At 46.3% G+C, this 27,827-nt stretch overlaps 1 protein-coding gene across 1 annotated transcript in view; it reads left to right on the plus strand.

Annotated features, from left to right (window-relative positions):
* Positions 1-27,827, plus strand: part of FRMPD3 (FERM and PDZ domain containing 3) — a 124,631-nt gene that overhangs the window by 70,055 nt on the left and 26,749 nt on the right. Inside the window, exons 4-10 of the mRNA XM_032592070.1 lie at positions 905-950; positions 11,365-11,469; positions 15,879-15,986; positions 18,731-18,862; positions 20,248-20,367; positions 25,276-25,412; positions 25,742-25,868. Coding sequence (XP_032447961.1) covers positions 905-950; positions 11,365-11,469; positions 15,879-15,986; positions 18,731-18,862; positions 20,248-20,367; positions 25,276-25,412; positions 25,742-25,868 — 775 coding nt within the window. The remainder of the gene's footprint in view (positions 1-904; positions 951-11,364; positions 11,470-15,878; positions 15,987-18,730; positions 18,863-20,247; positions 20,368-25,275; positions 25,413-25,741; positions 25,869-27,827) is intronic.

Consider the following 27,827-nt stretch of genomic DNA (forward strand, 5'->3'; position numbering starts at 1 on the left):
TCCTTCTCCCCGGAGCTCCTCAGACCCTGGAGTTGATTCATCCCTGGACTCTGCCTCTCCAAGTTCCAAGTCCGTGCATGGGGAGGGAGGCTTGGCCTTTCTTGAATACCTAGAACCAAGTGGTCTTGACTCTGCTTCTTGAATACCTTTTTTCCCCAGAAACATATGAAAAAGCCCAGCAAGGAGAGGGGACATTCCTTCAGGGCAAACTCTTTCCATTTCTTCCAGCTATTTTGAAGGATTATGTATTCCCGGGAGATAATTTTCATACCTCATGGCCTGTCTGATCATTGGCATAAGGAAGAGTTTCAAATTCTTCACCCTTTTGAATATTTGCTATCTGGAGAGTCTTGGTTCCATCTGTTGCTCCCTAGCTCTTAGTTTTTGGTCCTTCAATTAAAACAAATCTGCTGAGTATGAGTCATGATAACCAAATGACCTCCTTTGGGGTTTTCCTTTGAATTTCTCCTCTTGCTTAAATACCAAATTGCCAATAATCATGGCACATGGTTCCCGGGACTCAGACTGTGCCCTTTGAGTGCCATAATTCAGGCCTTTAGTTTTCCTTGAGAATTTTCTCTTCTACAGCTAAAATTGCTCCTAAGGTTTGGGGATTTCTACAGAGAGAATATGAGAAGGAATATAAAAAGAAGGCCTGAAAAATGAAAGCCCCAGAGATAATGGTAATACCATCTACAGATGCCTGCGTGAGCCTATATGGATGCTTTACGTCGACCACCACAAATGATGGGAGGCAAGGCAGCCAGGCAGATACTCAGAGCGCCCTCTGGCCTAATCCATATCCCTGAATGCAGCCCAGGGGAAAATTCTGGTGTTGCTTCTTGTGCCAGATGAATACCTGGTGCATGATACACTGCTCTCCTGTTCCTTCTTCTCTCTGTAGGAGCGCTAAGGAATTCATCGTTCTTACAGTTCTGCACACTCATCAGGTGAGTGAGCCTCTTTGCCATCTGCCCTTCCTCCTGATCAAGATGAGAGAATCCCATATTGGAAAGTGACAGTGATGCGAGGGCGGGTGGAGGGACATCCCAGAATCAACATGTTGTGAGCCGGAGATTTAGGAGTGACCTGAAAGCATACCTTCTGAACATCTTATCTACTTTCACATTCAAGGCTTGAATTCTGAAAGGTCACACAGTGCTATGTTCTGCCCTGTGCCTTGTGCTTTACCTCACTTAGGCCGCTCACTGCCCCCCAGTCCCAGACAGATTTTCTCCCTCTTTTTTGGCTGTGTCCCATCAAAATTTACCTGTCCAGTGTCCAACCCCCATGAAGTCCTTGCCGATGGTGGGTGCTAGCTAGCTAGCTTCATCCATTCATCCATCCACCTACCCATCCATCCATCCATCCATCCATCCATCCATCCCCGTATTTACTAAATGGCCTACAATGTATGAGACTCAGCACTGAATGTGGGGAATTTAATATGAAGTTGGTGGGAAAGTACAGTTGGACAAACAGGTTCATCTTTGTCCTGGCACAGTCACTAACTGGCTGTGTGACCTTGGGTGGGTCAGTTTCCTTTTCTGAACCTGTTTCCCCATCTACAGATTGAGGGGTTTAGACTAGAATAGTGTTTTCCAAACTCGACTGATCATAATAGTCACAGGAGTGCTTATTAAAAATAAAAATTCCAAGCCCCTCTCCTCAAGAGTTGGATGTAGAAGGCCCAATGTCCATTCCTAGGTTACATTCTTGTAGTAATCTTAACTTAAATGCACAGACCCGGGTGTAAAACTCTTATATGCAAAACTCAGAACCTTTCTTCCACCTCCAGGCCTAGTTGTCCCTTCTCAGTCCCCCAACACTCCCCTGCCCTCCAGCACTGATGTCCCACCCCCATGGCCACAGGAGAGGTCACACCTGTTGGGGTGGGGGGCATGAAATCAGGAGAGCCTTCACAGAGGAAGCTGCATCTGATATGGACCTCTAGAGATTGGGGCAGGATTCCCCAGGAAGAGACAGAGGGAAAGAGTTTCCAGAGACAACGTTTCTGTGCAAAGACAGAGATGGTGCGCAGGCGCAGAGCATGGGCTCATGTGTTGGGGACAGAGTTCAAATCAAGCTCTGGCTCTACCTGCCTCTCCCCATGGCCCCCAGCCATCTTCTGTGTCAGTGTGAACTTCACACACACACATTTATGCATGCACGTTCATATTCTCTCTCTCTCTCCCCCGCCCCATACATGCTCCCTGGCAAATAGGCCTTTCTCAATTGCCTTTCTCAATTGCAATTCTCCTGTATCTCTGGGCAGACATGTTCCACCCCTCAGTGGATGTAACTGGTAGAACCCTTCCTCCCTACCTTACTGCACAGGTACAATTGCCTAGTGGGCAGTGGGCAGTCATTCCCCACTCCCCAGTCTCCTGTCATGAAATGGCTACCAGTTCTCCCCAAAAACTATGCTTGTTGTGTTTTATCTCTCTGGTTAGGGACTCATTGTGGGTTACTTTGTTAGTCTGATCTCCTCAAATGCCATCTCCTTATAGAAGCCTTCCTTGACTACCCTTTTTAAGGTAGCATTGACCTGTGACTATCTGCTGATACTGCATAATTTTTTTCATCAGTACTAAAATATTATATTTTTTAACTTTTTATTTTGGAATAATTATAGATTCACAGGAACTCATGAAGCCAGTACAGACATCCCTGTGTACCTTTGACCCTATTTCTCCCAAGGGTTGCATCTTACATAACTAAAATACCATATCAAAACTGGGACATTGACACCAATACAATGTGTGTGTATGGTTCAGTGTCAGTCTGTCTGTTGGTTCATGTATCCACCAGCACAGTCAAGATACTGGACATTCCTATCACTAAAAGGACCCCTCACATTGCCCTTTTACAGCCAAACTCACTCCCCCCCACAACCCCAATCCCCGTCAACCACTAATCTGTTCTCCATGTCTGTAATTATATCATTTCAAAAATACTATATAGGGGTGCCTGGGTGGCTCAGTCGGTTTAGCGTCTGGCTCTTGATTTCAATCAAGGTCATGATCTCACAGTCATAAGATCAAGTCTCGCGTCGGGCTCTGCACTGGGTGTGGAGCCTGCTTAAGATCCTCTTTCTCTCTCTCTCTCTCTCTCTCTCTCTCTCTCTCTGTCTCTGTCTCTCTCTCTCTCTCCCTCTGCCTCTCTGCCCCTCTGCCCCTCTGCCCCTCTCCCCCTCTCCCCCACTCACACTCTCCTCTCTAAAATAAAATGAAAATTAAAAATATTATATAAGTGGGATAATATAGTATGTAATCATTGGGATTGGCTTTTTTAACTCAGCACAATGCCCTTGAGATTCATCCAAATTGTTGCCAGTGTCAGTAGTGTGTTCCTTTTTATTGCTGAGTAGTAGTCCATGGTGTGGATGTCCCACAGATTGTTTAGTCATCTATCCAATGAAGGACATCTGGGCTATTTCCAGTTTGCAGCTAATACTAATAAAGCTGCTATAAACATCCGTGTACAGGTTTTTTTGTGAGCATAAGTTTTTATTTCTCTGGGATAGATGCCCAAAAGTGTGACTGCTGGGTTGATACATTAAGTGTATGTTTGTTAGTAAGCTGCCAAACTATTTTCTGGAGTGGCTGTACCATTTTACATTCCCATTAAATATCATATATATACATATATATACATATATATACATATATATGTATATATATGTATGAGATATATATCTTGTTAGAATGTCGGCTCCTCAAGGATAGGGACTGTGTTTTGTTCACTGCCGTATCCCCCAGCACCCGGAACCTGCCAAAGAAGGAATAAGGGAAACCCAGCTTCCAGCCATCACAGCAGCCTAAACTAAACTCAAGTGTCCAACCTTTGGTGCAGAATGAAGAGCCTAACACTCCCTCCACCTCTGTTCCATCTCTCATCCCAGTGCTCCTAACACCCCTTTGCCCTCTAGTTCTCATGTCCCCCACTGTCCTATCCCATGGCCTCTTTGCTATGACCAGGCTGCTTTCCTTCTCCTCCTGGTACATATCTTAGTTCTTACTACCCTGCAGGCTTCTGTCCTCGTACTAGTCCGCACCTCTTCTAGTACATGTCTGTTTCCTTTAAGACCTGGCTTGAGACCTTTCCAAACACCTTTGCCTTACTAACCTCAATGAGAGTCTCATTTGTTCATCCATTCAGCAAGCATTTATTGAATGTCTACTGTTCCGGGTGCTCTTCTAAACTGGGAACATAGCAGTACATGGGAAAAACGTGGTTCCTACCCTCATAGAGCTTACACTCTAGTATTGGCCTCGTGCTTTCTAAACCCTTGGAGCAGAGACATGAGCACGTACACACAGGGGTGATAGTCAAAACAATTAACCTGTACAGTAGGAGCCATTCGATCAGAATGTAAGCCAGCCAGAGTCTTGGAGACCTCCTACTGTGCCAGGCATTAACTGTTCAGTTGACCATTTGTAAAGAGGTCCCAGGGGAGAGGTCAGGTGGCACCCAGGAAGCTTAGGGCAGTGGCTACTTACCAATCAGTGTGAAAGAAACCCTGAATATTTTACAACAGGTATGGCCATACCAGTGTATGCCAACTGAAAGTCAGCCTTACGTATGTGTACAATCAACCCTCATTATTTGCAGATTCTGTATCTGCAAATTCACCTACTCCTTCTAATGTATTTGTAACCCTAGAATCAATACCCACGGTGCTTTCCTGGTCATTTGCAGATGTGTGAAGAACATGAAAACATTTGAGTCTCCCAATGTACACATTTCCAGTTGAGGTCAAATAAGGCAACGCACTGCCATCTTGTTTCAGCTGTCACGCAGAGGTATCCAGAATATAGAGATGGCAGGGAGCAGTGCAGTGTAGTGCAAGAAGCTCAGTCTGTAGAACAGTTGGATGGGATTTGAATCCTAACTCTGGCACCTGTTAGTGGGGCGGCCTCAGGCAAGTCACTTAACACTTCAGAACCTCATTTTCTCCTAGTGAAATAAAGAAAATAGAAGCTACCAGGATGAGTTGTTTTTAGAATTATAAATCATAATCTATGTGAGGTACACACACACACACACATACACGCATATTTCCCCTAAGGAGCAACTGTTCGGTATTCATTAGTTCAGTGTTCGAGGTGAGTTTATAAAACGTAACTACCATGAGTCACAAAAATGGACTGAGAAAGAGAATCTTTTCTCTCAAGTTATAATGAAAGTTTATTGACAACCCCCAGCATATGTTCAGCGTGGTAGCCCTGCATCACAGAACATAGTACTGAGTCCACAGTACTCAACGTCTTATGGTTGCGTGGAGACTGCCGCCTCTTACCAAACTCTCATCTTGTTCAAGCTTGATTCCCACTTCTTCTAGGAGACGGTTTCCCAGTAAGTCCAGCATGTGGCCCAGGAATCTTTATACCTCTAAGGCTCCTTCTAACTTGTACATTCCTTGGCTGATGAGGGTGGTTCTTGACCCTGGCTATACATTAGAACTACCTGAGAGGCTCTTAAAACTATTGATGCTCAGCTTGTAGCTCTTACCAATTGAATTAGAAGCTTTGGGGATGGGACCCAGGTTTTTGTCTTTTGAAAAGGCTTCTGAAATGATTCTTATGTAGCCAAGGTACATATCAAGAACTACTGATGTAATATGAACTCTTTCAGATGACATTTTTCTTTTAATGAAGTGACTTTTATGATGGCAGACCATGGGGGTATTTGAGGGGAGTGATCACAGCAGTCCATTCCCAGGGCCCCTCAAACCATACTGCATTAGATAGCCACTTATTAAGCCTATATGTATTTAAGGGTGTCTCTTAATCTTCAAGTGACCAACTATCCCCATGATTGACTAAATATGTATTAATTTTGGTACCCTTAGACCTTGGCACATGGTGTGTCCTCAATAAATATTTTAAAAGTACTTTGTTGTGACCTAGATAAAGAAAGTAGACAGTTCCTTCAAATGAAACTCTAGTGTTGTGGTACTGAAGACTTCCCTGTACCCAACAAGCCAGGATCCTGTTTCTTGGGGCCACATGCCCAGAAAAAAAAGGCCAAAATAATGGGCACCTACTGCAGAAGAACTGGTTTTCCACAGAGCTTCTTGAGGTATAATGCTTAGCAGATGGTAGGTCCTCAAACCATATTTGCTAAAATTGATGAACTAATTCATTATGAACCTTAGCAGTCAACTACTAGCTCTTATTCTGTGCCTACTCTATGCTTGGTGCTAGGGGTAGACATAGTAATATAAAATGCCATCTCTTCTTTTACAACCTGGCTGAGGAGGTGAACGCTGGCAGTATGGATTACCAAGGAGTACTATAGGAAATCCAGGGAGGGGACTGGAGGAATCGGGGAAGAATTCAAGACCAAGGCAGAATTTGAGCTGGGCTTTAGAGATGGCATTTAGCTAAGCAGGGGGGATGCTAAAGGGTGGGCAAAAGTGGGAAACAGCACAATGTGCCCAGGGAACTGGGGGCAGAACCACCTGACGAGGCCATCGATGGGGAATAAGGGTCATGTGTGGCTTGCAGGGGGCTTTGGAAGCTGGAGAAAGGCCATGTTCACCTCCAGGCACCAAGTGCAGGAAGGAAGACCCTGGGTTCCTTATCAGTAGTCAAGTGAAACCAGTATGGCCCTCCATTGTCCCAGACTCCCACAGTGCTATGGGAAGTGCTTCTAAGTAGGCTCAGGTGAAAGGAGCCAATGAGCCAGCAGAAAGGAGAATCGGGAGGCTGTCAGACCTTCGGGAACCTCTCAAAATCAAAGTAGGGCCCTATCGTACACCAAGATGTTGGGCCATATACCTGACTTTGAACACAACCCTGAAATCTGTATTAATAGAGCCACCAAATTAAAAAATAGTCAAAGTGTCACCAGCTGCTGAATGAAGTCCTGGGGGAGAGGCAGACTCTCTCCTCTATTGCTTATTCCACTGAGCTGCTGGCTTCATATTTGCTTCGAGGGGCTTCACAGTGGCCCCGGAGGTGCTTAGTAATTCCAGTCCCATGTTTCAAGCCAAAATTCATTTTAACCAGCAAGGGTGCCTGTTGCAAAATGAGACTCCCAACTGCTTGAAGGAAAAATGGGATCAGTGAAGAGCTCAGATGTCCCAGCTTTAAGGTACTCAATTAATCTATGCTTAATGGGTTAGGACATTTTCAACAATATAAATTCTGTGCCTTATGTTCCTAGAGATTCCGACTTTTTAAGTCTGGTGTGGGCCTAGAAATCTGTGGTTTAGCAAGCACTCCCCAGTGATTCTTATCATCAGGAAAGTTTTAGAAACAGTGGGTGAGTGCATGCTAATGAGTTAGCGCAGGAGTCAGCAAACTTTCTGTAAAGGGCTGTATAGTAAATATTGTAACTTTGTAGACCATACATGATAGTTGCAAAAGCAACCACAGACAGTAATACATAAGTGAAGATCACAGCTGTATTCCAATAAAGTTTTATTTACAAAAACAGGTGGTGGGCAGGATTTGGCCCATGCAGGCTGTAGTCTGCTGACCCCTGAATTATGTTCATTACTCCTCCCTGGTACCACATTGGCATTTTGATCAGGGCCTTCCTAATTCTCAATATTTTCTTAAGTTTTTATTTATTTATTTTGAGAGAGAGAGAGAGAGCAAGCAGGGGAGGGACAGAGAGGGAGAGAGAATCCCAAGCAGGCTTCACACTGTCAGCACAGAGCCCAATGTGGGGCTCATACTCACAAACCATGAGATCATGACTTGGGCCGAAATCAAGTTGGACGCCCAACCAACTGAGCCACCTAGGCACCCCCCTAACTCTTAATATTTAAATTCAAAGGAGTGACCCTAGCATTAAGAGCTTCAGTCCCCGTAGCTGAGCTTCGAAGATGCTTTGGAGCAGGGAGACCTTTGAGAGCACCTGCAAGGTGTATCACACTGCAAGGCAGACATCACCTGTGTTGAAGCATAAGGCTAGCTATGACTCCGTGACATGTAGCAGAGCCCAGCTGGCAATGAGTGAGTCACCATCAGTGATCAAGGCTGAAGACTGAGAATAGGATGGATTCTTAGAGACTGACAGGACAAGGGTCAATAAGGAATGAGGCACAAACAAGCTGAAAATAGCTCTACCACGGACACCGGAAATGATTATAATCCCTGAAAATAATGGACCATTCCACTTCCTCCTTCATGATTTTGCTCCTATAAATATATAAGTCTTTTGTTTATAGTGGTATCTGTAGGACAGGATCCAATCTGGGACTTTTGGTAAGGACCTCAAGGAGTCATTCCCTCACCATAGGTGAAGACACAGAAGGGTACCAGTTGCGGTTCTTCATATGCTCAAAGGTCAAACCAGAGCCACTGGATGAAAGATCCTGCAGTCGCTCTGGAAAACAGTGTGGACGTTCCTCAAAAAACTAAAAATAGAACTACCCTATGACCCAGCAATAGCACTACTAGGAGTTTACCCCAGGGATACAGGAGTGCTGATGCATAGGGGCACGTGTACCCCAATGTTTAGAGCAGCACTTTCAACAATAGCCAAATTATGGAAAGAACCTAAATGTCCATCAGCTGATGAATGGTTAAAGAAATTGTGGTTTATATATACAGTGGAATACTACTTGGCAACGAGAAAGAATGAAATCATGCCATTTGCAGCAATGTGGATGGAACTGGAAGGTATGCTGAGTGAAATAAGTCAGAGAAGGACAGCTATCATATGTTTTCACTCATATGTGGATCTTGACAAACATAACAGAAGACCACGGGGGAAGGGAAGGGGAAAAAATAGTTACAGAGAGGGAGATAGGCAAACCACAAGAGACTCTTAAATACAGAGAACAAACTGAGGGTGTATGGTGGGGGTGGGGGAGAGGGGAAAATGGGTGAATGGCATTGAGGAAGGCACTTGTTGGGCTGGGTGTTGTATGTAAGCCAATTTGACAATAAATTATATTCATTAAAAAAAAGGAAAGGATACCCAGCTTCAGCTGGCTGTGGGGAATAATCACCAACCCAAGACTCAGGAAATCTGGGTTCTAGTTTCAGCTCTACTACCAAATTATTTTGGTACTTGCAGTAAACCATATCCTCTTCCCAGGACTCCGCTTCACGTGTGAAAATGAAGGGTGGATCACATGGCCCATTCAGGCCTCTGGAGATGCCTCGTTCCACACTGCACAAAGGCATGCCATCACAGATGATTATAGAGAAAGGAGGACGTGACTGTCGGGTAGAAACAAAGATTTCACCTGCCTCCCGTCTGTGGCACCTCAGGTGGAAATTTGGACTGCTGTGGAGTCTCCCTGAACATAGCCACAGATCTTTCTTTCTTGCCCCTTCTCTTTTGCTCCTGCTGCAGCCTGCAGCCCCTGCCCAGGATTTAAGCACTAAGCTATGCAACACACAAAGGCATTTCTTGACTCCCATGAACAATCAATACTGTAATCACCCTCTGCAACGATCTCCAGCCCTGGATTTTGTTGTGCTATATCGCCTGCTGCCAACAAACTATCTCTGTGCCTCAGGACGGGAAGCCTAAGGTTCCTTTAGCTCAGTGGTTCGTGCAACCTTAGCTGCATTTTGAAATCATTGGAAATTAAAAAAAAAGTTACCAATACCTGGACCTCATCCCCAGGAATTTGATGTCATTGGTCTAGGGTGGGGCCCGGGCATTAGGGGTTTTTAAAGCCATTCCACTATTTCTGCCACACAGCCAGGACCAAGACCCACTGCCTGAGGTCCTACTGGACTTGGGTTGAACAGGTGGCTTTCTGCAAACTGCCCTCTGTGGGGGATGAGATTGCTGGCTCAGGACAAGAACACAGCTGAGACCAGGGCCCAAGACCTGATGAGGACATTTGTTTCTGGTGTGTCTTTATCTTAGGGTCCGGCCCTCCTGTGGCTGCTCTGGTAAATGAAATTCAAATGCAGCGTAAATGGCAGAAAATAGCTTCATGTATTGCCTTACCAGCTGGCAGGGCCCTTCAGGGCCTTAACTCAAAGGGATTCTTGATTGTGGGATGCACAGGCTCCATGACCGAGCTGGTAGGGGAGGTGGTTTGAAGGAGCCCCAAACCTGATTCCCACCGTGGTCTTCCTCATCTTAGTAAGTGGCAACTCCATTCTTCCAGTTGATTCCTCTCTTTTTTCTCACCTCCCACATCCAATCCGTCAACATATCGTCTTGGTTCTATCTTCAGAATCAATCCAAAATTGACTCACTTTTCATAAGCTCCATTATTACTACCCTAGCCCTAGCCTCCATCCCATTTTAGCTGTATTATTACAGGACACTCTGAACTAGTCTCACTACTTTGGGCGTAACCCTCCAGTGGAGTGAAATCCAAAGTTCTCGCCATGGCTGACCAGGCCCTACATTGACCCAATGCTCAACTGCCTCTCTGAGCATACCCCTCCACCTCCACCCCGATCATTCTGCTCTGGCCACACTGGACTCCCTTGCTGTTCCTGATGCACCCCAATCCCACCTCTGAGCCTGTAATATTCTTTCTGCCCAGGAGTCTTTTTCTCCACATATCCTTATGGCTGGCTCTTTTTCTCCACATATTCTCATGGCTGGCTCTCCCTCACTTGCTTCGGGTCTCTGCTTCAACATCACCTCCTGTGCGAGGTCTTCCCTGCACATCCTGACTAAAATAACACCCCCATCACTCCTACCATCACTCATACAGTCTCTTGTATAGTCCCTCACCCTGCTTGATTTTTCCTCACAGTCCTTATTTGCTACCTAAAAGATATTTATTTGTTTATTGTCAGTCTGTTCCTACTATATGGCCTTTGAGGCCAGGGAGCTTTGTGTTGTTCACTGCTGAACCCCTCATCACCTGGAACAGTGCCTGGCACATAGTCGGTCCTCCCTAAACTTGTCACATGAATGATTAAAGGCTCCTGAAGACATGAGGGTTCCCCTCATCTAGACTCTTGCATTTCCTTGAATCATTTTCTATAATCTCCTTCCTAGGGGCAGGGCATATCTCGGAGATGAATAAGGTCATTTCTGTAAATCCTTCGAGATGCTTGTATTCAGATGTAATAAAAACCACCATTTAGGTATATCTCACGTTAAGCAAACCAAACATATAATAATTCAGTGGATGTTATTGCTAAAGGATTTTGGCAAACTCCACTAGGCCCAGAGTGTTAATAATGGGATTCAATCTACCCAAATTCAATTCATGCCCAGCTTTTTCAGAACACACCAATCATAGAAGGAAGCACTTAGCACATCATCTTGCACCTAGTAGGGAATCAATACGTATTTATTGACTTATTGATCAGTAAGGCAAAGCATGCCCGTACTGAGACATCTTAACTCCAGTGTGGCAAAGGTCAGGTTTTGCCCAGGGATAGAGAACTCATCAGCCCTCTGTTCTTTTTCCAGTCCCCCAAATCTGCCTTCATCAGCGCTGCGAAGAAGGCCAGGCTGAGATCGAATCCTGCGAAGGTCCGATTTTCTGAGCAGGTGGCAGTTGGAGAAACAGATGCAGTAAGTGCAGCTTTTCAGCTCCCTGTCCTTGGCCCTTGGCTAGAATCAGCCTGACCGCGGAGGTCTGGCTTTGGAGCAGGCGCTTGAGAGTGGGCAGCATTACAAAAGGGCTGGAGGGAAGAGGGAGGACCACAGGGCTCCAGGCTGGTTGTAAGATAGGAGAACGCGGCATCCAGAAGAGCCCTGGGCACTGTGGGGCCAAGGAACCTGTATCACTTCACTCAGGCCCCTCATGGTGCTTAGAGAAATTGCTGTCCCTGGCACGATAGCATCCACTCAGAACAAGTGCTCCACAAACATCTTCGGGCTATTTGATAGAAGCAGGAAAGAGGTGGTGGTTTTCTGAAGATCTGGAGCAAGAGTGGGCTGGTGTAATTGAGCTGTCTTCGCATTAAAGTAATCCTGCCACGGCACGTCTTGACTAGTGAAGCAGCCTACGGGAAATGATACAGACTCTCATTGTCACGAAGCTTTTTTTTTTTTTTAAGATTTATTTATTTTTGAGAGAGAAAACATGCAAGCAGGGAAGGGCAGAGTGGGGGGGACAGAGATCTGATGCGGGCTCTGCGCTGACAGCAGCTGGCCGACACAAGATCATGCCCTGAGCTGAAGTCGGATGCTCAGCTGACTGAGCCACCCATGTGCCCCCCATCACAAAACTTTTATTAGGCACCTTCTGTGTTCCCAGTACCACATGGCATGGAAAATGAACACCTGTTCCCTGCCACTGGATACCACTGGGTGATGTTGGGGCAGGGCGGGGGACAAGTAGTTCAGATTGAGATACATAGAATCCCCCACTGGGTGGTATGGTTTCAAGGAACAGGTGATGCTTGACAGCCCATGCTATGTAGCTGCCCAACTGGGAGAGTCTTGGCCAGCCTGCAGTCTTTCTCACTGCTGTATGGGGTTTACATGAGCCGAGCTGTCTGCTCCAGATAAGCAAATGAGAAGAGGTGGATGGAGAGCAGAGAGATATGTGTTAAGCAGTCATGGATTATGGCCAGAGCCACCCAGGAGTCTGCAGAAGTCGGTGATATCCAGGTGCGGGTGGAGAGAGCCAGAGCTAATAGGCATTTGTGTGCTTTTGCAGGCTTTTGCAGGCAGGGCTCTCAGGGGGCCTGTGGCATTTATGTACGGAGGCACAGCTACACTTGAGAAAAGCCAGCAGGCCCAGCCTGAGTGGGGAAATCAGTGGGGCACCAGGCACTTCTGTAGTTCTTTGAAGCAGTGCCACTCAGAAGATGGGATAGAGGGCACAGGTGTCTTCCATGTCCTTTTCCCCAACACTCATCCCCAGACTCAGCCTAGGCCCTCTTCCATCCCTGTTCGAGGAAGGCTGAAAAGCCTGGGAGCCTACAGAGTCCCACTGGGTAAGCCGTCAAGTAATTGGAGGCTGGGCTCCATATCAGTCCTAGCAGAAGAGGTTAAAGAGAAGTGGGGGTTGGTGAGCAGAGAGACGAGGCAACAGTATCGAGTCCCTACAGATCACAATGAAGAACACCCTTAGGTCCGAGCCACAAAGGAGACATTTGTGCCCTGAACCCTTGAAAACCCAGAGCCAATGCAAATTGGGTTTGGAAAGCACAGACTATCCCATCTCAGCATTACAGAGTAATCAATCAAGACCTGGCTACCCAATGAAAACCTCCCTACCACCTCCCCCTTTTTCCTCCCATCTCTTCCTCTCCCTTCCACTCTCCCCTCCCCACTCTCCCCTTGCTCCACTATGACCCCCCTCTCCATAAGTCTCAGCTATCCACAGGTAGGATCAAGCCCCCACTCCAGACCAACCTGAAAGCAAAGGCCCTGGAGTAGCTAGGACCCGCCCAGGGTTACTTCTGTCGCTCCTGGACCGACCACCAGGCACAGTTTGGGGCTCTTGTCTGAGAGAGAGAGAGAGAGAGAGAGAGAGAGAGAGAGAGACATCAATCTTCCCACTCTGCTGTACTCAGGAAATTACCTGATGTCACAACAACCCCTACCTCCCACGCCACCAGTATGGACCCTAGCAGCCTCACCATTGGTTGGGACCTAGGGAACTCCAGGCCCAGGTGACTCTGGGCTGTCCTATCATCCCTTTGCCTTGGTGTTCCAGGGCTTTAGTAAGCAGCCAGAGCAAAAATAAATCCCGTGGGCGTTCCTTGCCAACTCTATTTTTAAACAAAATCAATTAAGTAATTATCTGAGTCCAACCCCAGTGTGCTAAATAAAACCTGCCACTGCCGACTGTCATCAGCCTGGGGATCCAGGGCCTCAGGGCTTGGTAGGAGCAAGGCATCTCAGGATCAGTGAGAGAACCAGGGAGTCACACTTTCCCAACTTTATACCCCATCACTTCCTACCACGATTTGACTCCTGGCTCCCCACCACCACCAATCATACCCTGACCCAGGAGGACTTGCTTGCTCATTTTTCCATGCTGTCCATGATGGTCCCTAGGTCTGGACTGTCCCTCTGCTAGCCTCTCTTAATAGTCTACACCTACCATCTCCTTTGAAATCAAAATCTAAGTCACCTCACCTAGGAAACCTTAACTATCTTATACCTGTTGGTTTGTTTTCGGTTTTACAATTGTTCTCTAGTGGATTCGTGTGGGTGTTCACAAGAGTGTAAGACCAGACCCAGCCCTCTATTTCTGTCTGGGCCTCATGGGGCTTAGCATAGTGCTGGGCATATACTAAAGGCTCAGTGAATGCCCACTGAATTAAGGAATCTAGCCATCTTATGCAGCTTTTCAGTTCCTATAGAACTGGTGATGGCCCTGGGAAATGGTTGGGTTCTCCTGATGATTCTAATCACTCAAGTAAGCACATATTAAGCACCTATTACTCATATATTCAGCAGCCATTCATTGAGCACCAACTGTATGCCAGGAACTCTGCTCAGTGTCAGAATTACAAAGATTTAATAGGACATGGATGTGCTCTAAGTTCACCATTTGTGAGAGACCAACATTCTTCAAAAATATGCTAAGAACATTGAGAGAAGTATGTATACGTTGCTGTAGGAACACGTGGGAATACCAGGTCCAAGCACCTGAAGAGTTGGGACAAGACTTTACAGAATTTGTATTTAAGCCAGGTTTTGAAGGATGAGTAGGAGTTTGCCAAGGAGGGAAAGAGAAAGGCAGAGAGAATAGTCTTTATTTAACAAATATTGAGGGGCGCCTGAGTGGCTCAGTTGGTTAAGCTTCTGACTTAGGCTCAGGTCACGATATCACAGTTCATGGGTTCGAGCCCTGCATCGGGCTCTGCTCTGGCAGCTCGGAGCCTGCTTGGGATTCTTTCTGTCTATACCTCTCTCTCTGCCCTTCTGCTGCTCGCGCACACTCTCCATCTCAAAATAAATAAACTTTAAAAATAAACAAAAAAAACACCACAAATATTTATTTACCTTTTAGCTCTCTACAAGTAAACACCCGGGCCAAGAAAACTTTTGCTAAGAAGATATCAGGTGTTCAGAAATGGGCTTTGGGGCACCTGGTGGGTCAGTTGCTTGAGCATCTGACTTTGGCTCAGGTCATGATCCATGGTTCATGAGTTCAAGCCCCACATTGGGTTCACTGCTGTCAGTCTGTCAGCACAGAGCCCACTTCAGATCCTGTGTCCCCTTCTCTCTGCCCCTTTCCCACTTGCACTGCCCCCAAAATAAATAAATATTTAAAACAAAGCGGCTTTACCAGAGGTTCTCAATCAAGGTCAATACTGCCCACTCTCAGAGAGCTTTTGGAAATATCTAAGGATGTTTTGGGTTATACTGACGATTTGGCATGCTATTGGCATTTAGTGTCTCATGGTCAGAGATACTAAGTACCCTGCGGGGAGTGACACAGTCCCTGAATGATGAATTGTCAGAGGTAAGGAGGGGTGAAAGAGCAGGATGGGTACCTGCACCAGTGAGACATGACTCTGGAGAAATAGGCAGGGCCAGGTCAGAAAGGACATAGGAGATCATGGGGGACAGGGAAGGGCAGAACAAAGGCATGGATGTTGAAGTGACCTCAGTGTGTGAAGAGTCTGGTGGAAAGGGAAGTGTCAGGATATAAGAGCAGGCCAGTGAGGGGGGCTCCTAAGGAGGCCTTCCATCTGGTCTTTAGTGATGGTCTCTATGGACCAAGCACCACTCAAAGCTGTGGAACTTGGAGCCATGGTACAATGGGGTGGGCTGTGACATCAAATGAAGGGTGAACTTTTGATATGGCCCAATGTCTTCTTGGAGCATTTGGTTCTGATCTGCATGTGATGTGATCATCGATCTGTTCTCTCCTCTGTCCCTCCGTCCTTCCATATCTTTGGCTCCCCGTCTCCTTCTCTCGCTCCCTTCTCTTCCTACTTATACCCCTCCTCTGGCTTCCCTCTGCCTTCTAAATGAGCCCCTCTCCTTGACCTTTCCCTGCCTATTCACAGAAAATGATGAAGAAAGAAGCTCTTCTCCTCATCCCCAACGTCCTGAAGGTTTTCTTAGAAAATGGGCAGATCAAATCATTCACGTTTGATGGCCGGACCACTGTTAAGGTACATACAGAGTGTCCTGTCTTGGGTCAACATTTGCCCTCTCTGGAGCATACAGAGCTGCTGGTTCCTGGGTTTATCTGAGTCTGCACAGAGTTGCGTCTGGAGCAAGGTGGCCTTTGAGCTTCAGCTTCTGGGAGCACCAGTCTGCAAGAACACACAGCCCTCAGATGAGGGTGTTGGGGGAGGGGAGAATTTGAGTGCCCAGCTATGTGTGTGTGTGCGTGTGTGTGTGTGTGTGTGTGCATGCACGCACATATGCGCAGAAGCATGGGTGCATGTGTGTGTACACACCTACTAGTGGATTGCTTTGTGTCCATGTTACACCGGGTCCTTCAAGACTCTTAGGAGCTAAGAAGTTTGAAGATCATTAAACCATTTATAAAGCGAAAGTGATTTATATTGCTATAATAACATATGCACACATTTACACACAGAAATCAACAAACACAATCTCTTGGGAGATTAGCTTAGCCATGCTTTGCTTTTTAAATAAGAACCAGATCTTAAACACTAAACCAAGATTTGAAACGTCCAGCCACAGTCCCGTTGGCTCTTCCTTTCATAGGAAGAACAATTACTGAGCTGTGATTCTTAAGAGCTCAGCCAGCCTCAGCCAGCCGTCTAAAAGTTGTAGCGATTCCCTTAGTGCTGAGGAGCAAAGGCAATGAAACGATTAACCCCCAGGTTCAACTCTTATCTGGGACAGAAATAACCACTTCCTGCTTTTTCTGGACTCCTTCCAGAAAGAGAATGCCATCCCCAGGATGAATTTGCATACAACCAGTGGAATAGCATCTGCCCAGAAAACCCACCTTGGCTCACAGGTGTCCTGAGGTCCCCGTGCTGAGGCCAAGACAATTCTATAAACAAAGAAACCCCAGGGCCAAGAAACTTCCCTGAGAGGAATTATCAGGTGGTCAGAATTGGCACTTCTCTCCCAGACAGCTTTTGGCAATGTCTGAGGGGATGTGGGGTCATCCCATGATTTGGCGTGCTGCTGGCATTGAGTGTCTCTGGGCAGAGATGCTAAGTGTCTTGCAGGGAGTGAGGCAGTCCCTAAAGATGAAGAATTGTCCTGCCCAAAGTGCCGGCAGCACCCAAGTCACAAAACACTGGGCCTAACCCGTGTTGATGGAACTGGAGTTTCTTTGGAAGGCTTCGGCCTGGTTGGTTCCCTGGAGGCATAGGACTGAAATATACTTCTTAGGGTCTCCTGGGATGGTCTCTTGCCCATTGAAGATCTCGCCTATGGGAGGGACATTGAAATACAACTAGGCCACTGAGGGGTGTCCAGATGCCCCACCTCCAGATGTGGATATGTCTCTGTGTTGGAATCCTTCTTGGTGTTCATTCATGGGTAGGTATGCCCTTTGGAGACCTGCCTCTGCACTGAACAATTACTCCTCTTTTTTCCCCCTTGGAGGCTTCTTCGAGCATTCTCCTACTTCACAATGACACCGCTGTTGTTGCCTCCAGGTAGTCCCAGCCTTCCAGGCCAGCAGTGTCCCCTGGCTTGTGATCTCACCCTGACCTCAGGGAAGGTACACTGGCTATTCATTGGAACTTGGACAGGCTGCCAAGCCATTTATCCCTGAGAGGTACCTGGGTGAATTAACAGCCTGGAATGGGAGCTGTTACACTTCTAACACCAGTTGGCAGTCGCCAGCTTGGCCATCCACAATCCCAAATGCAGCCAAACTGCAAAGAAAACCCCATTTGTCCCTGCCAGAGCTCCAGCAACACTGGCGCCTCTGTGACTGCTTGGATGATACAAAGAGATACTCTCAAGTACCCACCAGTTTCCAGCCTAACATCTGAATAGCTAAGCGTCATTTCCTGTTCACTGAGGGGCTTGTTTGGCAACCCCAGCTGTAAGGGAGCTTCACGTTCCCAAGCCTGCTTCCTTCTGGCCTTTGGGGAGCTGAGCTGTGCTGACTCCACGAACACACATACTGAAGCCCTGTGTGTGCTGAAGCCCCAGCAAATAGATGGCAGAAGTCTCAAAACTGACATTTGGGTGGCCCCCAAGGATATGTTTCCAGACATCCTAATATTAAAAGTAGGGCAGCAGAGCAGACAGAGCCCAGAAGGAGTCAGATTTATGACTGTACACAAGACACGTGACATAGTTTCTCTGCATGGACACATTTCTCAAGTTGCCAAATTGATCGTCTCTAAAAGCCAGCAACAATCAAAAATGAACATCCTGCCAGTAACTCGAGTCATTCAATTTAGATTATGAATCCAGAAATATTCTTTTTAATCACATAATTGTGGCTCTCGGTCTTGTTAATTCTTAAGTAAAGAGTTGATAAACAAACTACAGTGAACATTCTGACTTATGTAAGGTGAGAGAACAACCAGCACAGTGTCTTCCTTATTCATTGACTTGCTTAGTAAGCACTCAGAAAATGTGTTGTTGAATGGAAGGAGAAAAGGAGGGAGGGAGGGACATGACCTTCTTTTGTCATATGCCTGGCTGGGCCAAGTTCAGAAACACCTTCCTCTACCCCCTGCACCTTTTGGTGTTCCCCAGGGCCCAAGTACTCATGGGTCACTCTCCTTATCCTGGAGAATGCATGGGCCACTATAAAGGCCTGTGTCTCTGGCCACTCCCTAGCCTCAGCCCCCTCCCCAGGACCATCTTTCTTGGTGCTCCATCTCCCTCTTCCATGTTTGGTGCTGAGAGTGGCTTAGAACTGTAATGTATCTCCCTCTCAAGGCTCTTCTTTTCTCTTCCACAGGATGTGATTGTAACATTACAGGACCGTCTTTCCCTGAGGTACATTGAGCACTTTGCTCTTGTCCTTGAGTATGCCGGGCCAGAACAGAACCACAAGTTCCTGCTTCTCCAGGACAAGCAACCCCTGGCTTATGTAAGTAACTCCTTTAGCCTGGCTTGAGAACTTTGCATGTGGCCTCTACTAGAGAAGAGGACTCCAGGCACTCTCTTTCTGGAAAATTCAAAACAATTTGCTCAGCCGGATCCCAGAAGTTACGGTTCACAGTGAGGTCTATACTAACCACATCCAGCAGGCTTTCAATGATATTCCTCATGACATAAGAAGGGCATGAAGATTGTTAGTCCTGGTCTCTAGTGGGGAAGGTGTGGGGTGGTGGGTCACTGCATGGCTCCCGGAATGCTAACATGAACAGCAGTGTCAACCATACTGTGTCCTGGAAGCCCTGCCTCAGAGGAAACGTGGCCTTCAGATGAAGGCTTTAATATGAAAAGGTCAACAAGTGGAGCGTACTGAGACCACTGAGGCCAGGACAAGTGTGGGCTGAGAATGGGCTGAGTGGGGCCCAGAATGGGCAGCATGTCACCCACATCAACTTCCAAGGCAGAGTAGGAGAAAGAGAGAGAGAGAGACTGGGGAAGCTGGCTAGCATTTCACCAACGGCAAATCACCAAGAAGAGTCAGAGAGGCCAACCAGGGCCAACCAGTGTTCCCAGAGAGGGGGGGAAGGAATTGGAGAGGGACAGTTGGGGAGGAAATGCCTACATGGAAGCATAGTAAAAATCAAAATCAGACACACACAAAAATGAAAGGATTTTATGAAAGAGAAATTCAAGTTTAGCTCTCAGCCAAATGCAGTCCAGAGACTCCTCCTATGTTCCCACCTGTGAAGGGAAGATTAGTAGCTTGGAAGGGGGGCCTAAGCACCTCCAGCCTCTCAAGAGGCCTTTTGAATCCAATTGGTCTCTTTTGCCAAATGGGATTTTAAACTTTTTTATTACAAAAAAAAATCTCAAACATACACAGAAGTAGAAGGAATTGTATAATGAATCCTCGTTACCCAAGGCAGCTTCAGCAATTACCAATATATTACCAACTTGTTTCACCTGTACCTCCAAATGGGATTTTAAATCTTTGGTTTGGCTTTTAATCAGCAATGTACCCTGCTTGCAGCTGAGCCGCTCTGCAAGGTTAAAGGCATTGGCCCCACAGTGAGAAAAGAGTCAGAAAAGTTCCCAGGAACCCTCTCTTCCCACCTCTTGTCTTGGGCCTTAGACCCAATTGTTGATGAAGGCCATGTCCTGGTTAAGTGATTCAAAAATTCTAGTCCCCTTGGACCAGAACGGCAGGCAAGACCTTTCCTCTGAGGATAATTGGAAAGGGCCAGGTGGGAGACCATGATAAGCAGCACCCTACCTCCACCCCAAGCCCCACGTTGAGGGGTCACCCTGCTGGCTCTCTTTGCTACAGCTACTGATTCCCAGGTGTCTTTTCCTCCCACCTCTCATCCTGGTGTTCAGGTCGTACAGCGGACACACTATCAAGGAATGAAATGCCTCTTCCGAATAAGCTTCTTTCCCAAAGACCCCGTGGAACTGTTGCGCCGGGATCCTGCTGCTTTTGAGTACCTGTACATCCAGGTAGAGTCTGATTGGGGATAAACAGACAGACAGACCAGTGGACTAGCAAGCAGTCAGGCTGTTCTGCCATCACTGTGAAGTCGCTATGTAAGTTATTCCAACCTCCAGGTAGCCCTGAAAGCCCTTTCCTTTTCTGCTACCATCGTAAGCCATGGCCAAGTTGTTTAGCCTGGTGACTGGAGCTGGCTGTGGCTCAAGTCCTGTCTCTCTGTCTAGACAGATCTCATCAGTTTTTCAGGAGCAAGCAACCCAAGGAATTCTGTCAATATCACAGGATCCCAAGGTTTACTGAGCCCATTTGGGTAACAGGGTGACTCAACCCCCAATGCCTAGCTCCATTAAGGAGATGATTCCGAATTCAGTTCATCCAGAAACATTTGCTGAACACTGACTCTGGAGCAGGCCCTGTGCTAGGTGCTGCCAATCAAGGTAAACAATAAATTGTCCTAGCTCTCTGGATCTCATAGACAGACATACGCACAAGTAAATCTAAAACAGTGGGACAGTCCTGTAATGATGGCAGGGTACAGTGTCAGTTGGAGCAGCCAAGAGGAGGCAGTTTGCCAACTCTTCTTGGATGGAGGATAGTGGAGGCTTCACAGAGGAAGCAATACATGCACGCTCTTAGCCTTGAAGGACGAGTAGAAGTTTGCTGTGTACAGACATGGAGTGGAGGGGGCACATTCTAGGCAAAGGGACTTGCAGCTACAAAGTCTTGGTGGCATGAAACAGCATGCTCTGATGAGACAACTATGAGTAACTTATTTACCTGGAGTTCAGAATGTGAGGTAAGGAGCAATAAGAAATGAAATGGGAGAGACAGGAAGCAGGTGGTGAAGGGCTTGACACGTCATGACAGGCACAGGCTTCAAAGTGATTTAGACCTGTGTTTTAACAAGCTCTCCAAGGGATTCTGATGCCCATTGGAGTTTGGGAACCACTGTTTTAGGGCAGTGGGTCTTCACTGTAGCTGCACATTAGAATTATCTGGGAAGGTTTGGGAAAAAAAAAGTTCTGCTCCACCCAAGACCAAATCAAAACATTGATATTTTCTAAATCCCTCAAGTGATTTGAATGTGTAGCCAGGGTAAAGAAATTCTGCTGTAGGGTGGGGGTACAGAAATGTTGAAGGGAGAGTAACCTAGTCAGATGAGCAAATTTGAAAGGTTACATAGTGCCGAGGAAGTACACCAGCTAGGGAGCTGTTACGGTTATCCAGAGGAGAGATGATGGGGACCAGAACCAGGGCAGTGATAGATGGGGTGGGGAGGGATTCAAGATATAATTAAAAGGGAAAATCAATGGTCTTAGATTCAATGAGTGTCTAGTGGAGGTGGTATCATTCTCCAAGTTAAGGAATACAAGTAGAGTGGGTTTGGGAAAAAGATGAGTTCATTTTGGGGATGTATTGAGTTTTAGGTGCCCATGGAACATACAGAGTGCTTGAGGAGAAGAGAAAAATAGGCTCAAAACTCATCTCTGATGATGTCTGCGATAGCAACACCTGAAGATGTGCTGTGAAACATCATGGTTGCCCTTCTAGCTATCTAAAATGTTGGGAACATTTCTCAAACAACCTTGGGCTCCCAAACCAGTGCTCTAGGGGGCAATGAGTTGTGGTTCCTCTATGAATTTTATAAGGTTAGTTCTCATTTCTTTTGGCCTTAAATTTCTTCTCCTGGGAGTCATTTTTAATTCCAATGATTTTGGAATCTAGTGTCAAGACCATGTCCACCCTCTCTCTCCCCTTCGTGATAATATGGACTTCACCTGTAATTCCTTCTTTTTTATATTGAACAGCCTTATGGAGGTCTCATTGATACACAAACTGCACATATTTTTAAAAATTTTTTTAATGTTTATTTATTTTTGAGACAGAGAGAGACAGAGCATGAGCGGAGGAGGGGTAGAGAGAGAGGGGGAAACACAGAATCCGAAGCAGGCTCCAGGCTCTGAGCTGTCAGCACAGAGCCTGACGTGGGGCTCGAACTCACGAGCTGTGAGATCATGACCTGAGCCAAAGTCAGACACCCAACCGACTGAGCCACCCAGGCTCCCCTAAACTGCACATATTTAAAATAACAACTTGATAGGTTTTGACATATGTTTATACCTATGAAGCCATCACCACAATCAAGATACTTAACATATCTGTTGCCCCCAAAAGTTTGCTCAGGCTTTTGTGTAATTCACCACCCCCCATTCCCAGGCAATCACTGACCTGCTTTCTGTCACTATAGATTGGCTTGCATTTTCTAGAGTTTTATATAAATGAGATCATACAGTCTGTACATTTATTTTGGTCTGGCTTCTTTCACCAAGTATGATTTTGAGACCTATCCTTGTTTTTGTGTGTACCATGACCCCATTCCTGTTCATTGTTGAGTGGTATTCCACAGTATGGATGTACCAAAATGTTTTTATCAGTTCACCTGCTGATGGACTTTGGGGTTGTTTCCAGGTTTTGGCTACTACAAACAAAGCTTCTACAAACATTCATGCACAAGTCTTTGTATGGCACATGCTCCCTTTTTTCTTGGGCAAATACCTAAGAATGGAATGGTTTGATTGTACAGCAGATCTCTCTTTAATTTTTTTTTAAAAGAAACTCCAATACTGTTTTCCCAAGTGGTGGTACCATTTTCTACATTCCCACCAGCCATGTATGAGAGTTCCAGTTTCTCCACATCCTCATCAGCACTTGGTATTGTTGGTATTGTTTTTAGGCATTTAAAAATTTTTTTAAGATTATTAATTATTGAGAGACAGAGCATGAGCAGGGGAGGGGCAGAGAGAGGAGGAGACACAGAATCCGAAGCAGGCTCCAGGCTCTGAGCTGTCAGCACAGAGCCCGACGCGGGGCTCAAACTCACAAACTGTGAGATCATGACCTGAGCTGAAGTCGGACACTTAACCGACCGAGCCACCCAGGTGCCCCAGTTTTTAGGCATTTTAATAGTATGCAGTGGCATCTCGGTGGTATCTCACTTGCACTTTCCCAGTGACTAATGATGTTGAACATCTTTTTGTGTGCTTGTTTGCCAACACGCATCTTTTTTACTGAAGTGTCTTTCCAAATCTTTTGCCTGCTTTTTTACTGGAGTTGTCTTCTTATTAGTGAGTTATGAGACTTCCTCATATATCCTGGATACGAGTTGCTTGTTGGATATGTTATTTCTCCCAGTCTGTGGCTTCTCTTTTCAGTCTCTAAACAGTGTCTTTCACAGAGCAAGTGTTTGTATTTTGATGAAGTCCAATTTCTCAATTTGTTCTCCAACAGATAATGCTTTTATGGATCATGCTCGTGATGTCGTATCTATAAAATCTCAAGGTCACAGAGATTTTCTCCTATTTTTTTCTAGAAGTTTTATCATTTTAGTTTTTACATTTAGGTCTGTGATCCATGTTGACATAAAGTTTTTAGGCAGTACAAGTTAGTGATCAAATTTCTTTCTTTTTTTTTTTTGTATTATGTATATATCCAGCTGTGCCTGGACCATTTGTTAAAAAGACTGTTATTTTTCCACTGTAGTACCTTTGCACTTTTGTCAAAAAGCACTTGTCTATATATGTGTGGGTCTGTTTCAGAACTCTTTATTGATCTACTTGTCTATTTTTATGTCGACATCACACTCTTGATTATTGTAGCTTTATGAATCTTAAAATCAGGTAGTGTTTATCTTCTAGCTTTGTTCTCAAATAAGAACACTCTTTGGTCATTCTAGGTCCTTTGCATTGAATTTTAGAATTAACTTGTCAATTTCTACCAAAAATCTGCTGTGATTTTAATTGAGATCATGTTGAATCTATAGATCAGATTGGGGAGAATTGACATCTTACTGGGTCTTCTGACCCATGAACACAGTATATTTCTATATTTATTTGGGTCTTCTTTAATTTTTCTCATCAGTATTTTCTAGTTTTCAGTGTACAGGCCTTTCACTTATTTTTATGGATTTATCCCTAATTATATATTTTTGATGCTACTGTAAATGGTTTTGACTTTTAATTTGAATTTCCAATTGTTTGTCATAAGCATGTAGAAATGCAATTGGTTTATATATGTTGCTCTTATATCTTGCAACCTTGCTAACTTGTTAGTTTTAATAGGTATTTTATAGATACCATTGGATTTTCTACATAAATGATCATGGATGAAGCATTCCTTTTCCACTCTCTCCTATGCTGTAGTGATACCACTGTGGCTCCCTAGTACCTTAGTTCATCCTGGTTTAACCTCAACAAAATGAGCAACTGATCTAACCAAGGCTGAATCAATAGCTAGGACTCTAATTCTCAGGGTTTGAGGGCTGTCATACCCTTGGCAAGTAGCTCCAGGGGACCCCCTTTAGGATAACATAGGGAAGAGTGACTCATTTTTGCTTTTAACCTTCAGACCCCAAGGAACAGAATATCTGTCCCATCCCTGCAATCCATGTCTCATCCTGGGCTTTTGGGTTAGAGCCCTATGGAGAACTCTTCCCAGGGTCTCTCTTTATTACCATCTGAGCTAGTAGAGGATCCCTGTATGACTGGGGAATGCATTTAGGCCTCCAAGAAAAGGCAGGAAGGCCTCTTATAACAGGAGGAAGGAAATAGAGTGGTGCCATGTGTCACTTTTGCAGTGACCTAGATGTTCTGCCCATTTGTGCCTAGCCATTGTATGTATCTATCATTGAGAAGCCTGTCCAGTATCTGGTGGATGAGGCAAATAGTGTCCCCGAGACTTAAGTTCCCTCTGTTGCCTTTTCCCCAAGGGCAGAAACCTCCTCCTCCCCTTTACCTAGGATGTCTTACTTGACACCATGATTTTTTTCTGGGACTCAAGGGAGTAGATCAGGGGCGAGGTGGGGGGGGGGAAGGGAACATCTTTTAAAACTGATAGGTTTGGACTGCCCTCTCCTGCAGAGTCGGAATGATGTTATACGAGAACGCTTTGGAATGGACCCCAAGCCGGAGATGCTTTTGGGTCTTGCTGCCCTCCACATCTATATCACCGTCTCAGCCACTCGACCTAGTCAGAAGATCTCGCTCAAGAATGTGGAGTGAGTTCTGCCAGGGCCCTTCAGGAAGGCGGCAAATCACTGTAGAGGGAGAAAGTGCAATGGTTGAGCTGTGCTATGCTTTTCTGGAACAGAGGGCCTGGGGTGGGAGTGAGAATTGGAATTCCTCACACCTAGACTGTGATGCCTTTGAGCTATAGCTTCTGCTAGAGAACTATGGCCAATGTGATTCTCCTGCCCCCATCTCTCTTTTTCTCGCAGGCTCCTTCCCTCCCTCTGACTCTCAGATCCAATTCCTGCCTTGCTATCTTGCTTTCTCTGCCCCACTTTATGTCTCTCAAACTAATTTCTTGCTTTTCTTCTGATTTTAGGAAGGAATGGGGCCTGGAACCCTTTCTTCCACCCTCCCTCCTACAGGGCATCAAAGAGAAGAACCTCCGGAAATCTCTCTCTCAGCAACTGAAGGCCCACCAAACACATCCTTCCAGCGGCACCAAGGTACCCATTGTCATCCATTGGGTGCCCTCCTCAGGCCCTAGTGAATGTGGGGGTCTCCTGTGTGGTTTCCCAGCAGGCCTGGCCTCCTGGGGACCCTCCCCACTGTTTTTGAGTTGGGTACACAGACAGCTTGGCTGGATATGGGCGATGATTATGGAGAGGGATTTTTCCCAAACCTGAGACACCTCCAGAGACAGCTCAGAGGCAAGTCACTGAGAGAGCCCAGGATCCTCAAGGCAAAGGGACCAGGATGCAGGAAGAGGCAATTCTTGGATCATTCCACCCATTTAGTCAGTGCTGATTGAGCACCTGCTGTGTGGACAGCACTGGACACTGGGGAGGCACGTTTTCCACAGAAATGACTGCTCCATTCCTCATTAGCTTTCTAATTCATCAGTCCTGCCATAGGGAATTCTGGGAGATAGAAGCACAGCTTGGTACAGCAAGGCCTGACCTGGAGAATGGGTAACTGGGCAGCCTATGGAAGGCTCACGTCACTGCCCTGCTCTCCTACACATTCTCAAATGCCCTCTGAGGGACTCCCACCCCCTGCCCCTCTAGACCTGAAGGTCCCAGACCCTTCCCAGTCTGCTGGTGCTTCCTGCCCAGGAGGCTGGAGGGTGGTGAAAGGCACTAGAATCAGCACACAGATGTAGACACAGGACACAGTCGCCCCCATATATTCTACCCATTCCGGATTCCTTGTATCACCAACTAGCTTCTCTTTTAAGATGCAAATTTCCCCAGAGAGTTAAGCCATTCCTACCTTGCTGTGCATATTTAATCAAATCATTTTTTTCTTCCCAGAGGGAGAACATCAGTGCTCCCAGCCATCTCCTCAGCAAACATTTTTTTTGAGGACCCCCACTACTTGGGCTGGAGACAGAAAGATGAAGAAGGCCTGCCTGCTCTCTGCCCTCAAATCAGGCACAGGCTAGTGGGGAAACACAACAGTCACAGCACACTGCGACAGTCAGTCACAACATGATGCAACAGGCGTGGGGGCCCTGGAAACACGGAGGAGGAGGAACACCCAGCCCAGCCTTAGGGAGGTAGAAAAGGCCAGAAATGGGTGCATTTGATGCCAGAGCTGGGTCTTGACAGACAGGAGTTTGTCTAGATGAGGGGGAGGTAGGGGGGAGGAAGACTTTCCCAGGCAGGCAGATAGATCCATCTGTACAAAGCCCCAGGGATATAAGAGAACATTGTGCATGGAAAGAAATGCAAATAGTTCAGCAATAAGCAAGTACAGAGAGTGCAAGGAAACATGCCTGGGGAGGAGGACAAGAGAGAAGGCCAGAGAAGCTGGCAGGAGCCAGTTGTGTGTTGGAGCACCTTGTGTGCCTTGGGGAAGGGCTGTACTTCATCTTGGGGTCATCAGGGAGCCACTGAAGGATTTAAGCAGGCAGCTGATCTGATGACACTTATGTTTTAGGCTTCTGCCCTTAACAGCAGTGTGGAGGGGTCGAGTGATTGGAGTATGGATAGTCTGGAAAGGAAGTTAGGAGGTACAATCAAGGTGATGGCTGGTGGTCCTGAGGTGATAGGACGAGGGAGGAGCCCAGTGTGACACAGGTTTCTGGCTCTAATGCCTGGAGGAAGCTGGTACCACTGATAGAGACTTTTCTATGAGGGAATGGCAGAGGAAAGAACCCTGGCTGGGGATGGCCAGTACCAAGGTGGCAATAGGGGATCTCAGGACAGAGATGTAGATGAGGCAGGGTGTCAAGAGTTAGGGAAAGGTGTTAGGATTATCCCAAGAACAAAACGAGTAAGCTGGGTTTTGAAGGCCCAAGGATCAGGAGGTAGGAGAAAGGTTTAGAAAGGGAGACGGGATACTAGAGTTGTCCAAACTGGAACCTTCCAGCAGTTTTTCTGAGGGTGTCCTCACACTCCCAGTGTGGCTTGCAGACTAGTCTGAGTGGTGCCTCTCCTAAGATGTTGACTCTCCTTCCTGAG

Source organism: Lynx canadensis, chromosome X (assembly GCF_007474595.2).
Source record: "Lynx canadensis isolate LIC74 chromosome X, mLynCan4.pri.v2, whole genome shotgun sequence".
Classification (NCBI taxonomy): Eukaryota; Metazoa; Chordata; class Mammalia; order Carnivora; family Felidae; genus Lynx; species Lynx canadensis.